General features: G+C 41.5%; 1 protein-coding gene across 1 annotated transcript in view; it reads right to left on the bottom strand.

Moving 5' to 3' along the window:
- ANK3 (ankyrin 3) overlaps window positions 1–14,532 on the bottom strand; it is a 702,347-nt gene extending 687,815 nt beyond the window's left edge. The window contains exon 1 of the mRNA XM_074297039.1: window positions 14,241–14,532. Coding sequence (XP_074153140.1) covers window positions 14,241–14,276 — 36 coding nt within the window. The 5' untranslated portion in view covers window positions 14,277–14,532. The remainder of the gene's footprint in view (window positions 1–14,240) is intronic.
- Window positions 14,533–15,054: the final 522 nt, after the last annotated feature.

Genomic DNA, 15,054 nt, shown 5'->3' with positions numbered 1-15,054 from the left:
ACCTGTTCTCCCAGAGCGTCACCCTAGACCGAATGGTTACCCCATGGTCAAAAGAAGCCCTAAGCCTTTATAAGTTTTACTCATTTCTTCTCAGCTGAAATGGAGTCTGATGGGATTGCTTAGATCTTCCACAATCTAAGGATTTATCTTTTAAAAATAAAAACTTATAGATCCTTTTAATCATAGCATAATGGAAGCACTGAATATCAGATCCAAGAGATCTCAAAGGTCTTCTGCTCCAGCCCCTTCACTTTATAGCCAAAGAAATTGAACCCCAAAGCCTCAAGGTCACAGAAGCAATAAAAGACAAAATTAGGACTCCACCCCAGGCTTCTTATGTCAAAGTCCAACATCTTTTCCCTCTCCAGTAAGAAAATTCCCCTATTTGGAAACTTAGAAGGCAAAATCCTAACACCAATCTGGCTTTCCAAGCTTTCTACAAATCAACCCCCACTCTTCTTTCTAGCTTTATACCATCCTCACTTCCAAAGCAAGCCTTCAGCTCCAGGGCTCCTCACAATTTCACCAATCTACCATAAGCTTCCATGACATCCAACTTTGGTCCACACCATTCTCCTGCCTGCTCTTGCCCACTTATCTAAATCCTTTTCTTTAGTCAAGAGGAAGTATTTTAGGTACACTTTCCCTGGAGTACTTCCCCTAATAGAACCAAAGTACAACCACAGCCTTCTCCTCTGAATTCCAAAACAAATGAAAGGGAGGAATAAATCAATGATGAGCATTTATTAGGCATCTATTAATGTTCTAAGCATTGTGTTAATGCTAGTTGGGGATACAAACAGAAAATTCAGACTCCCCTGCTCCTTGGGGAGAGTACATTAAAATAAGGGAGACAACACATATGAGAGATTTAAGTCTTATGTCAGATGCAAAAGTCCCACTGTCTCAGGGCAAATCAAATGCTATTACTTACTCTTTATTACTATTTCCACTAGCAAAATCATAAAACAAAAAATCTAAACACTTATGTTATATGTATATTACCACATTTGGTCCTTGTCCATTGCTGTTTCCTTGAATTAGTGATCTTTCCTGTTCACAAGTCAGAACTTTCTCCTAGAAGACAGTGACTGGCTCACACTCATCTTTTTAACCTCCAGGGATGACATCTAATCCAGGCCTTTGTATATAAGAAGCACCCAAGTAAACATATTGGTGATTGGTTGTTATGGTAGCTTTAGCTGAATCTGAATTGTTCTGGGACAGCCAACAAAATGACACAATACTTTAGAGGCAGAACTCCAACAATTATTCTATTGTTTCCTTTTGCACAATATAATCACTAGATTACTTCAAAGCCTAGAAACTTTATAAATCTCAACTTCAAAGAGTTAGAAGAGATCTTTGAGAGCTGATCCAAGTCCTTCATTTTATAAATAGAGAAACTGAGGTCTAGGGGGCAAATTAAGTCAGCTAAGTCCACTGACTCTGAAGGAACAGAGTCTGGAATCCAATCCAAGTCTTCTTTTTTATTTTTTAATTTTATAATTATAACTTTTTTTGACAGTACATATGCATGGGTAATTTTTCTTACAACATTATCCCTTGCACTCCCTTCTGTTCCGAATTTTCCCTTCCTTCCCTCCACCCCTTCCCCTAGATGGCAAGCAGTGTTATACATGTTAGATATGTTATAGTATATCCTAGATACAATATATGTGTGCAGAACTGAATTTCTTGTTGCACAGGAAGAATTGGATTCAGAAGATAAAAATAACCTGGGAAGAAAAACAAAAATGCAACCAGTTTACATTAATTTATTAGTGTTCCTTCTCTGGGTGTAGCTAATTCTGTCCATCATTGATCAATTCAATCCAAGTCTTCTGATGCCTAGCATTTCTTGCACTATATCCATCACACCTTAATGGCACTTCAAGGAAAGCAATACACCATGATAACAATGCTCACTTCAATTTGATAACGGATGACATCCTCCAAAGGCTGGATGATGAAACACATTCCCTCCTTTTGGTCAGAGGTGGCCACCACAGGGGAGGCAGTGTGGTACAAGGGAAAGTTGAAGCTTGGATTCCCATTATGGTCCTTAAGAAAGTCACTTAGCTCCAGTTTGTTCACCCTAGATTAGAAAGATGGTCTCCGAAGTGCATTCAATAAAAAGTGGGTACAGAACAATGTCTATGCTGTCAGGCATAATTTTGTCAGGGCATAAATTTGTTTTAATTGATTGTTATAGCACTTTAAAGTTGGTAGGATCAAAGATTTGGAGCCAAAAGGGACAGAACTATAATATCCAAAAGTTGGGAAAAAAAAACCCAGCAGCTGTAAAAAGAACGCCCATTATCACCTGAGAAGTGGTCATCCTTTGAGGTCATCTCAGCCCAACACTTTTATTTCAAAGTCGAGAGAAGAAAAGCCAAAGGAGGATAATCTGCCCAATGTCACAGAGATAAGAAGTTGGCCCAATTAGACATCCAATTCTATTATATGTCCACTTATATATAAATGGGCTATTCACTTCAAACTCCAAACTGTCTAGAATGGAGTGGGAGATATTTGGAAATAATAGCAAATTTTAAAAAAAGCTTTTAGAGTATTATTAAAACTTGCTACTAAGAAAAAATTTGAGGGCAGAACAGTTTCATTCATGGAAAAAGGAAGAATCACTATTGAACTAAAAGGAAGATATTTAGGAAGAGGAAATATATTCAAGCAACTAGGGGGTAAGGACTGAACAAAAGCATGGAAGGAGAAAAGAGCAGGATGAGATCAGAGGGGAGAAAAGGAGAGAAATACTTATTCTCCAGCCTTCTCATCTGAGTATTCCAGCCTTGGCTACACTCAGGGGCAGAGTACATTATCTGCCAAGTGTCCATGCTGAACATCTGAAGGACTTCACTGTGGAAAGCCAGAATTCAGACAGATGTCTGCCAGACAGAAATGGTTACTCATGAAATAGTTCTTGTGTGTTCCAAACACTTTGAGGAAAAGCTCTTTCCAAGTTCAGAAACATATGGTGCTAGATCTCCTTATTAGACAACAGCATTTCAAAAAACTTGGGTTCTTCCCTTATCCTCAAACATACACACTGGTAAACACATCTGCCCAGGGGATAGAGACTCCAGGAAAATTCTCAGTTTTTTCAACTTTTAGTGTTATCACCAAACCAGGCTAAGCCAATAAAAATTCATTAGGCACTTATTATGTCCCTGTTCTCAAGAATCTTCTATTCTACAGGAATCAATGAAATATCATAGCTTCATTTTTACATATGAAAAAATTGACTGATAAGTATAAATGACTTTCTCAAAATCACACAAGTAATAAGTGGAAAAATCAAGATTCAAACCCAACTGATTACAACTCCAATGCGGTTTTCTACTGAACCACATTATATTCCTAAATATATGATAATGTGCCTGACAACTCCCTCTATGTATATAATCAGATATATGATACCAGATGTCTGCCATTAGAATGGAAGTTTTATACAAGTAGGGATTGCTTCATTCAGGATACTTGTTATCACAAAGTAAAGAGCACAATAAGTATTTTGATAAATAATTTTGATTGATTAATTGATTGATAATTGGAGAAGGAAGATAATATGAAGGAAAAGGATATTAAACCCTAATAAGATCAGCAAATGGATCCCATAAGAAAGATTCTTAATTTTTTTTATATGTCATGGATCAACTCCTTTCATTGGCTGTGTAAGGAACGCTTCTAAGAATACTGCTTCCAACTGGATATATAGGATATTTGTATAGGATACAAATAAAACCAATTAAGTTGAAACATGATGATTATTAAAAAAATTAAACAAATTCAGAACTAAGAATTCCTGACAAATCAATTGGGGAATAGCTGAACAAATTGTGCTATTTGAATGTAATGAAAAATCATTGTGCTGTAAGAAATGACAAGCAGATGGATTTCAGAAAAACCTGGCAAGACTTACACGAACTGATGCAAAGCAAAGTGAGCAGAACCAGGAGAACATTGTACATAGAATCAGTAACATTGTGTGATGATCAACTATGATAGACTTAGCTCTTCTCAGCATATACAATGATCAGAGACAAGTCCAAAAGATGCTATACAATTCCAGAGAAAGAACTGGTGGCGTATAAAGCAAACAAAAGCATACTGTGTTCACTTTCTTTAATTTTTCATATTTTTCCCTTTTGTTCTGTTTTTTTTTTCTTTCCCAACATGACTAATATGGAAATATGCTTTACATGACTATACATATGTAACCTCTATCAAAATGCTTATTGTCTTAGGGATAAAGGAAGTGAAGAAAAGGAGAAAATTTGGAACTCAAAAATTTTTTAAACATTTTTAAAAATGTTTTACATGTAATTTAAAATACTATTTAAAAGGAAAAACAAAACAAAACAGAATAGGCCTTTAATAAATGGTTCCTGAGTGGAACTGAATCCAAGAGTTTGAAAAACTGCAGCATTAAACTCTTGTTCACCCAACTGAAAAAAAAAACCATAAATAAACAAAAAGAACTCCTGCCAAAGAGAATGGCACAACTTCAGCCCTGAAAGAAGTCAGGGATTTCTCTGAGAAGAAGAGGCAGAGCATTCCAGGCACAGAGCCCAGAGACAAGATATGGAGTGCCAAGTTTGGGAAAGACAAGTAAGCTGGTCTGACCAAAAGGTAGAGTGAAAAAAGAAGAGTACTAGATAATAAGGTTGGAATTCAGAAGTAAATACATGGATATCAAGATGATTTTATATTTATCCTAGAGGAGAATTATATAATCAGACTTGGGTTTTCAGAAGATGATTTTAACCATTATGTGGAGAACAGATTGGAAAAGGAAGACCCTGAAAGCTGGGAGTCCAATTAGGAAGCTGTTACAGAAGTCCAGTCTCAAAACCTTGGTTGCTAAGCAATCCTTGATGATGAACAAAATGCCGACAATACATTCAACATCTTATATTTGTACAAAGTTCCAAAAATATGTTTCTTTATTTAATCACCAGTTCCTACTAATATACATTTAGACAAGTGCTAGGAACAATTCCCCCATCCCCTAATAATGATTTAAAAAAAGAAAGAAAATGATGTCATCTTCAGCTACATTCAACTGAAGAAAATAAAACTTGGCTATTATAGGCCTACTCTCTGAGTTTCAGAAGAGAGTGGCTAATTAATCCAAACAATGCTTCTCAAGAGAAAGAATCAAGACCTAATTTGCATTAAACATGTCTTTAAAAAAACACAACAGCAAATAGTGGGTTGTATTTTGGGTGAAGTCACTCTCCTCTTCTGGGATGGTATCCAGATTTCACAGAATTCCAGAGTTGGAAGGGATTCCTAGGCCATCTAAGCCAACCAAAACCCTAATTAGAATCCCTTCTATGTCCTAACCAAGTGGTCATCTGGGAAGTGATCTCCCAGCCCTGATGATATATAGTATCTCCTCCTCCTCCTGAGCAACATTGTTTCAGAGGATTTAGGTCATCTATCCAATCCTATTATTTTGTAGAGGAGGAAACTTAGGTCCAGAAAGATTATGTAAATTTTCTAAGGGTATACAATATGAAGAACTGGATTTGTTGTCTTACTCCAAATCCAGGGGTATAATGTTCTGGCTAACTTTCTGGAGGTCCTCAGGAAGGGCCTTGGATAGACACCACAAGAATGGACAAGAATAGAGTCCAAAATCTTTATTGTCTCTTGCACAGTCTGTGTCTGTCATAGTCTGACCCAGTCTCATCCAGCAATCTGCCAGTCTCAACCAGTCTCCCTCTCTGTCTGACTTTGGCTCCAGTTTAAATACCCTATTATAATTACATCATTACAGTATACTGAGTATGTGTGAACTAGAGAACCGTTATATCATTATACTAAGTATATACGTGAACTAGAGAACCATTATCTCATCAATTTCACTGAGTGAACATCCTGTTTCAAGGATGCTTCTCCAGAGTTACTGCTTTCTACACAGGGGTATTTCCACCTACCATATTATGTTTCAGGATCTCATTCTTAAGAACTTGCCATCATCTATCTTGGGTCAACCTGCCATGAAGAATTCTCTGGAAATCTTCCAAAGGTGCTAGGCAGACTATTCCCGGCTCTCCTTTCCCATGATGGATTCTGATATAGAGCCATTGCTGCCCCCCAAATTTCTCATCATTTAAGTGATTTCTTATTTATTGTCAAGTAGCAGGTTCTGAACGGTGCTCTCCATCTCACGTCATTGACCTTTTCAAGAATGAAATTGACAGCAAGGCAAATACAGGAATTAAATCACCTGGTCTGTTGTGGAGACCAGAGAAAACTCTACTAAGCATCTTTAAAAACACAGAAATCTGCTTCCCTCAGAATTTTCAAAGCCACAGGGAAAATCTGCTTGTATTGTTTGCAAGCATGTTGGGATGTCTTCCCAAACCAACAGTTCTGATGGGTCATTAACCCAAAATTTTTTATTTCCACTGTGGGAGTAGGAAAGAATAAAGAATAAAAAATAGACTAAGCATTTATTAGGCATCTATTGTGTGCCAGGCACTGAGCTAAGTGCCAGTAAGACTATTATCTCAGGTGATCCTCACAACCAGTAGCTGTGAGTCTGATCCCCAATTTACACATGATGAAACTGAGGCTGACAGTGAATGAATGCCTTACTCAGAGTCACACAACAACTAAGTATCTAAGCATGGATTTGAACTCATCTTTCTGATTAGGTTTTCTGATTGCTCTATCCACTTGGCTGCTTTATTAGTTTGGTGCATTATAGGCTTTTATTAAAATCCATATTGACTGGTTAACCTGAATCATGAAATAAGAGAGGGCTCTCAACAATCAGCTTGGGAGAATTGCTTTCTATGCATGACAGACTTTTGTCATGAACACATAGAGGTGGGAAAAATTCAGAATGAGATTTCCAGGTGAGGTAGGAGAACACCTAACAGGTTAATTGGGCTGGTATGTCCTGTCTGGAAAAGGGAGTCATGTGAAATAAGGCCAGACCATGAATGCAACTAAATAGAAGGAAAGAAAAGCCATAAAGGAGAAGCTGAATGCTGGGAAGTAATGGTGCCCAAGCATGGCCCCAACAGTAAGGTGACATGGGTTGTTCTCTGCTCTGCAGAATTCCAAGGAGATGGAATACCGAGTACAATGTATGTCTTTTTAGGATAGAATGTATTATCTATGGTCAACTAGTTCAATTCTCAAGCATTTTTTAGAGGAAGAAACTGAGGCCCAGGGAGATTCACAGGAGAGTAAATGGGAGAGGCAGAGTGGGAACCTTGGCCTTCTGACTCCCACTTTCATCAATAACAAAAGTTCTTTTTTCCTTCCTCTTTTTTCTTCTTTATGATAAGGACATCCTTCTGGAAGGGAACTGGGGGGAAAAGAACAATAGGAAATGGAGATTGATAAGCAAGAAAGATAGCAATTTTAGAAATTAAGAAAAAAATACAAAGTCAGGTTTAGACTAAAGTGTAAAGGATGTGGAATTCCAGCTGAGGTATTAGCATTTCCTACTTCAGAACTGCTGAAGTTTGTTGTTGAATTTTTTTGTTTGTTTGTTTTGTTTTTGTTTTTGTTTTTTGGGGAGGGGAGAAAACATGGTCAGATTTGCCCATTATTATTTGTCAGCTCTGTGGAAAATGGATTAGGAAAGAGAAGCACATGAAGGCAGGGAAACAAGCCTTTCAATTATAAAAATAGGAACTAGGCAATCACCAAAATTAATCCTAAAGAGATACCATAAATAAAACATGAAACAGTTATGATTTACTCATAATTTCCTTGTGTAAATATTGCATCACGGAAACCGAACACTCTTTTCAGGTCCCACAGAGTTAATCCACAAGAATGTGCTGGCCACCCATTTGCTCAGACCTGAGTGTGGGTCTCTGTGCCTGACAGCGGAGCTGTCTACCAGGAAAGGTCACTGTCACTGATTAAATCATAAGTAACCTAGTTCTTTCCTGAAAGGGAGGCTTCAATAATGCAAGGTGGCCAAGTTTCGAAACCCACAAAAGCTCTTCTATATGACTGCAGCACAGGTGCGGTCTCTCCGGAGGCTCAGACACATTCAATATGCTCACAAAGGCCACCCTGCCTCAGCTAGAATTCCCTTCCAGCTAGAGCATAGAAGACCTCAATGGACAGAATCACAAGATGTCAGAGTTCAAGGTACTCCAGTCCAATTAGGGCCTGAAATCTCTAATATCACAGGCTCCTTGGACCTTTGTTTTTAAGAACTCTTGGGGGAGGTCTCAAGTATCAGTTGTGAAGTCATTTCCTTAAATTGCACTTCTGTTTGCCTATTTGCAAGCAAGAGGCAATGGAGTCTAGTAGATAGACTCCTCTCCCATACATTAGCTGTATGCTGTCACACATGCCATTTTACTTCTCATTGCCCCAAGCTACTTGCTAAGATTTTAAGATACAGAGAAATCAGTCTGTTAACAACATTTCATTAAATTCCGACTAGTTGCCAGGGATTGTGTTAAGCTGCAAAAGGAGCTGACCTATAGTGGCCAATGGAGTTTCCTCCCAGAGACCTCTCTGCACAGGATAAAACAAAACAAACACAATATCTACCCACAATTCTACCCTCTGGAATCAAGCAGACCAAGTATGATCCCTCTTCCACAGAATAGTAAATAGAATAGTAAATATTATTTCTTTCTGGGAAAAGTAGTTATTTTGCTGGGTATTAAAATAAATCTGCAGTATCTCAAAAATCCAGGGGAAGTAATGTGATGGACTTGGAGTCAAAAGACAATACCTGCCTCCAATATTTATGATCTGTGGGACTATAAACTGTTCATATACCTTTCTGGGATTGAGTTGCCTTCTTTCTAAAAGGAGGATATCCATATTTTTATTACTCATTTCCCAGGGGATTTGTAAATGACAAGGCAATATGTAAATATGGCTTATTAATATTGTCAGCATGAGTATTTATTTTCCTCAATTCTTCTCCAACTTCTGAGATAGTCTACAGGAAAATCATTGGCCAAAAAAGTCACCAACTTGCAGCAAAAACGACGATAAAACTTCTCTGAACTTGGGCTATATCTCAGACAACAGATGAATCTGACCTTTATCGGGGAAAGTCCTAGAAGCCTTTCCAGCTTCCTTGAACCTGCCAGAGAGTGTGTTTGAGAACCCAAGGTCACCTTTCTCCATGATGAATTTTCTCTCTTCTCACCCAGAAAACACCCTAGATCAAGTTTTTGTTTTTTTTTTTTAAAACACATCTTCTGTGGACTATTGAACTAAAGGTTCTCTCCTTTCTCTAATAGATATACTTCACAGCTGCCAAAATAATCTTCCTGAAACACAGTCATAATAGTTAACATTTACATAGCATTTACTGTGTGCCAGGAATTGTGCTAAGCTCTTTACAATCTCCTCTCATCTGATCCTGAGAGGTACACACTATTATTATCATCATATATGAGATCATCATCTCATAGATATCATTATTATTATTTTACAGATGAGATGAGGCAAATAGAGGGAAAATGACTTGCTCAGGATCACACAGCTAATAAGCATTTGAAGCCATATTCCAGCTCAGTTCTCCCTGACTCAAATTGGCCAGATGTCAACTAGATCAGCCCTGGAACTCTTCCCAAATCAACCACATATCAACTCTAGAATCAGATCTGAGCAGCTCTTTTTCTTGCTTAAAGTCAGTCTAGAGGCAGACTTCCTAGAGTTACCATCAAAATCAGAGTTAAGAAACCATTCACTTTTAATTTCGTTTATATGGTATTTCATCTCCCACCTCCACACCTTTGTTCACACAAGCTGCCTGCCCTTACACCTGGACTTCACTCCCTATTCACCTTTGCCTTTTAAAATCTCCATTCTCTTCAGTGCTTAGCTCAAGTGCCATAACCTCTTACAAGAGCTCTGGCCTGATTACCCAATTATTAATGGAAAATTATTCTCCCTACAGAAATGACTCCGAATTTATCTGATTACATGATACATACACTCTGGCCCCTGTGTCTGTTGAATGGAAGCTCCTTGAGCACAAGAATGACTTTGCTTCCATCTTTGTGTCCTTGGTACCCTGTATATAGTGAGCGCTTAGTAAAGGATGCCAGAATCAAACTGAACTGAGCCACTAAGTAAACATTGTGTCTATAAACATTGTGTCTATGGACACACTATGAATAAAGGCTTTTCTCACTTTCAATTTCCAATAAGTCAGCCCAGTATCTAGAGTGCAACCTTGCAGAACTATTGTGATATTCTAAAAGGTAAAGGAGAAACACTTGGAAACTTCCCCAAACAGCAAACAGACATGTCCTGTGCCTGTTTCTGAGCATTCTGAAATGCCCCATCCACCTCCCATTAATGCCATTGTGTCCCATGAGCTGCTAGGAGTTCTCATCATAATGCATTACTGTGTACATTTATGAAATAAATATTTATTTTTTGTCTTGCCAAAAGAACAGACAGAAATCTTATAAAGAAGAAAAGGACACACATATTTATATCCTTTCCTGAGTAGCAGTTTCTTATAAACCCAGAAGGAAGCACCTGTAGACTGAAAAGAATACTCAATTGTGAGTCACAGGTGCTGAGTTCAAATCCTGATTCCAAAGCTGTGACTAACAATTTAGAGACCTGGGAAATGTTCTTTGTGCAAGCAACAAAAGAAGTTCTTTCCTGTAATTTTTTAAAAAATGATTTATGGGGTAGAAGGAGATGCCCTGGAACAAAAGGGAGCGTGAAAAAAGAGACGTTGGGACATAATCTTGTACTGAAAGTCCATGGAGGCCACAAGAGGGGTGAGGAACAGGGGCCAGAGCAGGGCCAGGCCAAAAGAAAAGCTCACCTTGGGTGCAGCTGCCAGGAGGAAACTTCCATCTGGTAGCTTTCTATTTTAACTAATTATTCTTGCTAACTAGGTGCAAAGCTCAGTTGTTTCTCCACTGCTCAAGGAATGTTAGTGCTGTCAGCACCCTCTACATTTTCAGTCCCCTGGGATAGAACCCTAGTTGTTCTGTCCTAGTATTGTCTTTCCTGGCTCTATTTTTTTTTAATTAAAGCTTTTTTATTTTCAAAACATATGCATGGATAATCTTTTAACATTGACCCTTGCAAAACCTTGTATTCCATATTTTCCTCTCCTTCCCCCACCCTCTCCTCTAGATGGCAAATAATCCTATATATGTTAAACATGTTAAAATATATATGCTAAATACAATACACACACACACACACACACACACATATATATATATATATATATATATATATATATATATATATATATATATATATTTACAGTTATTGTGCTGCATAAGAAAAATCAGATCAAAAAGGGGAAAAAAGTGAGAAAGAAAACAAAATGCAAGCAAACAACAACAACAAAAAGAGTGAAAATGCTGTATTATGATCCAGACTCAGTTCCCACAGTCCTCTCTCTGGGTGTAGATGGCTCTCTCCATCACAAGATCACTGGAACTTTGCCTGGCTCTATTTACCAACCTTTTGACCTGAGGGAAAATATTTCCTTTCTATGAGCCTCAGTTTCCTTATCAGTAAAATGAGAAGGTTAGACTAAATAGAATGATGGAATCTAGAGCTGGAAGGGGTCTCTGACACCATCTAGTCCAACCCCTTCATTAGATAGATAATGAAACTGTAACCCAGAAAGTGATTTTTCTAATATCACACAGGGAGGAAAGATCAGAAATTTGAACCCACGTCTTCTGACTGGTCCGTGGAACCATGCTGCTTCCAGACTTAGTGATCTCCAGGGTCCCTTCATGTTAGAAAAATGCCAAGTTTGGCCTCTTTCAAGCACGTCCCATAGGCATTATTGCATAGCAAGAGTTTTCAAGACTAGAGCAAAGCACCTCTGCTTATGTGTGGTCGGCATGTTTCCCACTGTAGTACAGACATCTGGAAGACCCAGAAGTAGCTTGAGACTAATTAAATGTGATAAATGAGCAGAGTGTCGACATAACTTCGCCTCAACAGATTCTTCAGAAACTTTGGTGCTTGTGTAGCATTTTGTGATTCTGCCCAAGAGAAGACGATTCTTCTCTTGCTTGTTCTTCGTGGCGGTAAAACAAGAATCTCAACAAGACAGAGCCAAGAGCCAGTTTCTAGCCAACTTTCAGCAGAGTATTACTGGCCTTTTCAACTGGGAAAGACACACTGGAACCCCAACCTCCAGATACATAGAGATCAGTTGGAGATGTTCATATTACCTATCGTTCCTCATTTATTTTTTATTTCTTTTTATTTTTTTTTCCTTTTCTTTGTATACTTTATTATGTTTCCATTTATATTCAGTCCAGAAAATCCCTTCCTCCTTAGGGATGGGGTCATAACTAGGTAGGGCAGGAGTTGCTGACTTCACTTATGGAAACAACTGAGCTAAGTAAGCACCTAGTTAGCAAAACTAATGAGTTAAAATAGAGATCTATCAGCCCTTTCTTCCTATCTCAAAAGACACACCCCAGGTGAGATCTTCCCTAGACCAGCTCCACCCAGCTGTCCCCACAACCAAAACCACCACATCCCAAACCTTAACAGCCGTTTGTCCGGAGATCAAACCTGCTATTTGTAGCTTTCCCTAAAAGTATAAGACAATGAGTATAGGCAGATGGTCTCTAAAATCCACTAATGAACATTCTTCCACTGCCTTACTTAATTAGCCCTGCTCTCTGTTCATATCTCACCAGGTAACTCCCTAAAAATACATCTGCTATTTTCTCATAGTAACTGATTTGTATTACCTTTCGGGAAGAAAATCACTTCTTTTAAAATAAGTCAGCTCATCACAAAATAGCATCTTCGCTCTTTTTCTTATTGTTTGCTTGCATTTCATTTTGCTGCTCTTTTTTTTTTTTTTCCTTGTGCAGCACGGTAATTGTATAAATATGTAGACATCTATTGGATTTAGTATCTATGTCTACTATGCTTAACATATATTAGACTACTTGCTATCTAGAGAAAGGTGTAGGGAAAGGGGGGAAAATTGGAACACAGGGTTTTGCAAAGGTTAATGTTGAAGAATTATCCACACATATGTTTTGAGAAATAAAAGCTTTAATTTAAAAAAAAAAAAAAAAAAAAAAAAAGGAAGTCAGCTCGTGCCAGATCTCAACAGAGTCAAAATCAGAGGGGCAGTATCAGAAGCAAAGTAGCAATATAAGTAACCAGTTGGCAGTAAAGACCAATGGCATCTTTTTATTGATAAAGTTAATTCTTCTTACATCTTATCGACCCCTACAGCAAGGAATGGATCCTTCCCAAAGTGCCAACTCCATCCCTCAGCAATCGGGCTTTAAAAAAGGAGCAAGGGTAAATTGTGTCAGTTTCCAAAGGTCATAAGAGCTCCGGAGCTGGGGTGCTTGCAAACAACGCTGCCAGAGGCGCCCTTCTGAAAACTGCCTGTTTCTTCTCCGACGAGTAGAAGGACGCAGCTAGCTCATTTCCCCAAAAACTGTACGCAGAAACTTCCTAAACTGGGAGGTTTGTTTCCCTTCTACTTTCTTTACTCTCCCTCCTCCCCAGCGCCCCCTAAAATGCAACTTGCTACTCCGGAGAGCGGCGCCCGCAGGGACAGGGCACGCTCTGGCCCAGGGGGCAGGGAAGGAGGCAAAGGCGGGATGCCACAGGGAAGATGAAGCCTTCAAATGCACTCTGGGAAAGCCTTCAGATGCACTCTGGGCGACCTTTCTCATTTCTCCCCCGGAACCCCGGGATGGACAGCAAGGAAGACGGGGGCATTTAAACCCATCTATGCTCCCCAGGTGTAAAGGAGAGTGTTGGCTCGGAAGCCGAGGGTCTGGGTTCGAATCCCAGCTCGGCCATTTATTGGCTAGATCTGCGATCGTGGGTACAGCATTGAACAGGCCGACGCCTGGGACGTCTCTGCTCCGTCAAATGTGGACGGGGATCCCTTTTCGCTCTAACGCCTCTCTCCCCAGGATGCTCCCTGGACCGGGAGGGTCCAGTCCTGCTCCTCCCCCCTCACCTGTCCGGGAGCTCGCTCCCGGGAGCGCCGGCCCGGAGGGCTGCCCCACGCCACGGAGGCTGCCCAGGCGCCTTCTCCCTGCTCTCGGAAGGCACTGGCGCGCTTGGCACTTGAGGGTCCCGCCTGGTCCTTCCGCCCCCCGCCCCAGAGCCCGGGTTCTGCCCTGGTTCCTAGCCCTGCCTCTCTCGGCTAGCTGCGTCCCCTGCCCGCCCCGAGAAGCAACAGGTAAGCAGACAAAGTGGCTGCGAGAGGGCGGGCGGCTCACCTGGGCTCCCGGGGCGGCGGCGGCGGCGGAGGCCATGTTGGGGGGCACGGGCTCAGCCCGGGCGCGGGGAGGCACCGCTGGCCGCAGGCTCTTCCTCTCCGGCTCCCGCTGGCCGCCGGGCCGGCTGGCTGTCAGTCTGCGCTCCCGCCTCTGGCTCGGGCGGAGCGGCTCCCGCCTGGCAGTGCCCGGCTGGCTGGGGAGGTGTGCCCGCGGCGGTCACCAGGTGCCAGGTGCCGGGTCAGTCCTACGGAGACCGCGGCGGCCGCGGCAGGGGCGCGTGCCTCTGGGAGGGGGGCGGGGGCGGGGCGGGGGAGCGCAGGTAGAATTGTGAGGGGGCGGGGCACGGGCGGGGAGGGGGAGGCTGGGAGAGCTGCGGGGGGAGCGGGGCGAGGCGGGGGAGCACAGGTAGGGCCCCGGAGGGGGGTGGGCTCCGCGCGCTCAGTCCGCCTGGGATCCCGCTGCGCTCCTCTCCGCTCCGCTGCCTTTCCTCTCCTCCTCCTCCCCGTTTCCCTCCTTTCTCTCCTCCCCTGCCCCAGCTCCTCCCCTCCCCGCTCCCTGCCCGGCGCCGGCCGCCAGCCAGCCGGGACACCTGGCCGGGACACGGAGCATGCCCAGTGTACCCGCGCCCGCAGCCCGCCCAAAGTTTCCCCTTGGGCATTCGCAGGATCTGGGCTCTGGCACCAAGACTTCGCTCCTCCCCCTTATTTCCAAACCGGGAAACCGGAGCCCCCGAGAGAGGGAAGGCCACCTGCCCAAGGTTACCCGGGCCAAAGCGTCCCAGACCACCTCAGTGTACCGGCCGCCCAGAAACAAG

This window comes from Sminthopsis crassicaudata, chromosome 2 (genome assembly GCF_048593235.1).
Source record: "Sminthopsis crassicaudata isolate SCR6 chromosome 2, ASM4859323v1, whole genome shotgun sequence".
Classification (NCBI taxonomy): Eukaryota; Metazoa; Chordata; class Mammalia; order Dasyuromorphia; family Dasyuridae; genus Sminthopsis; species Sminthopsis crassicaudata.
Note: the sequence above shows the minus strand (reverse complement) of the source record. Positions and strands in the feature narration are given on the sequence as shown.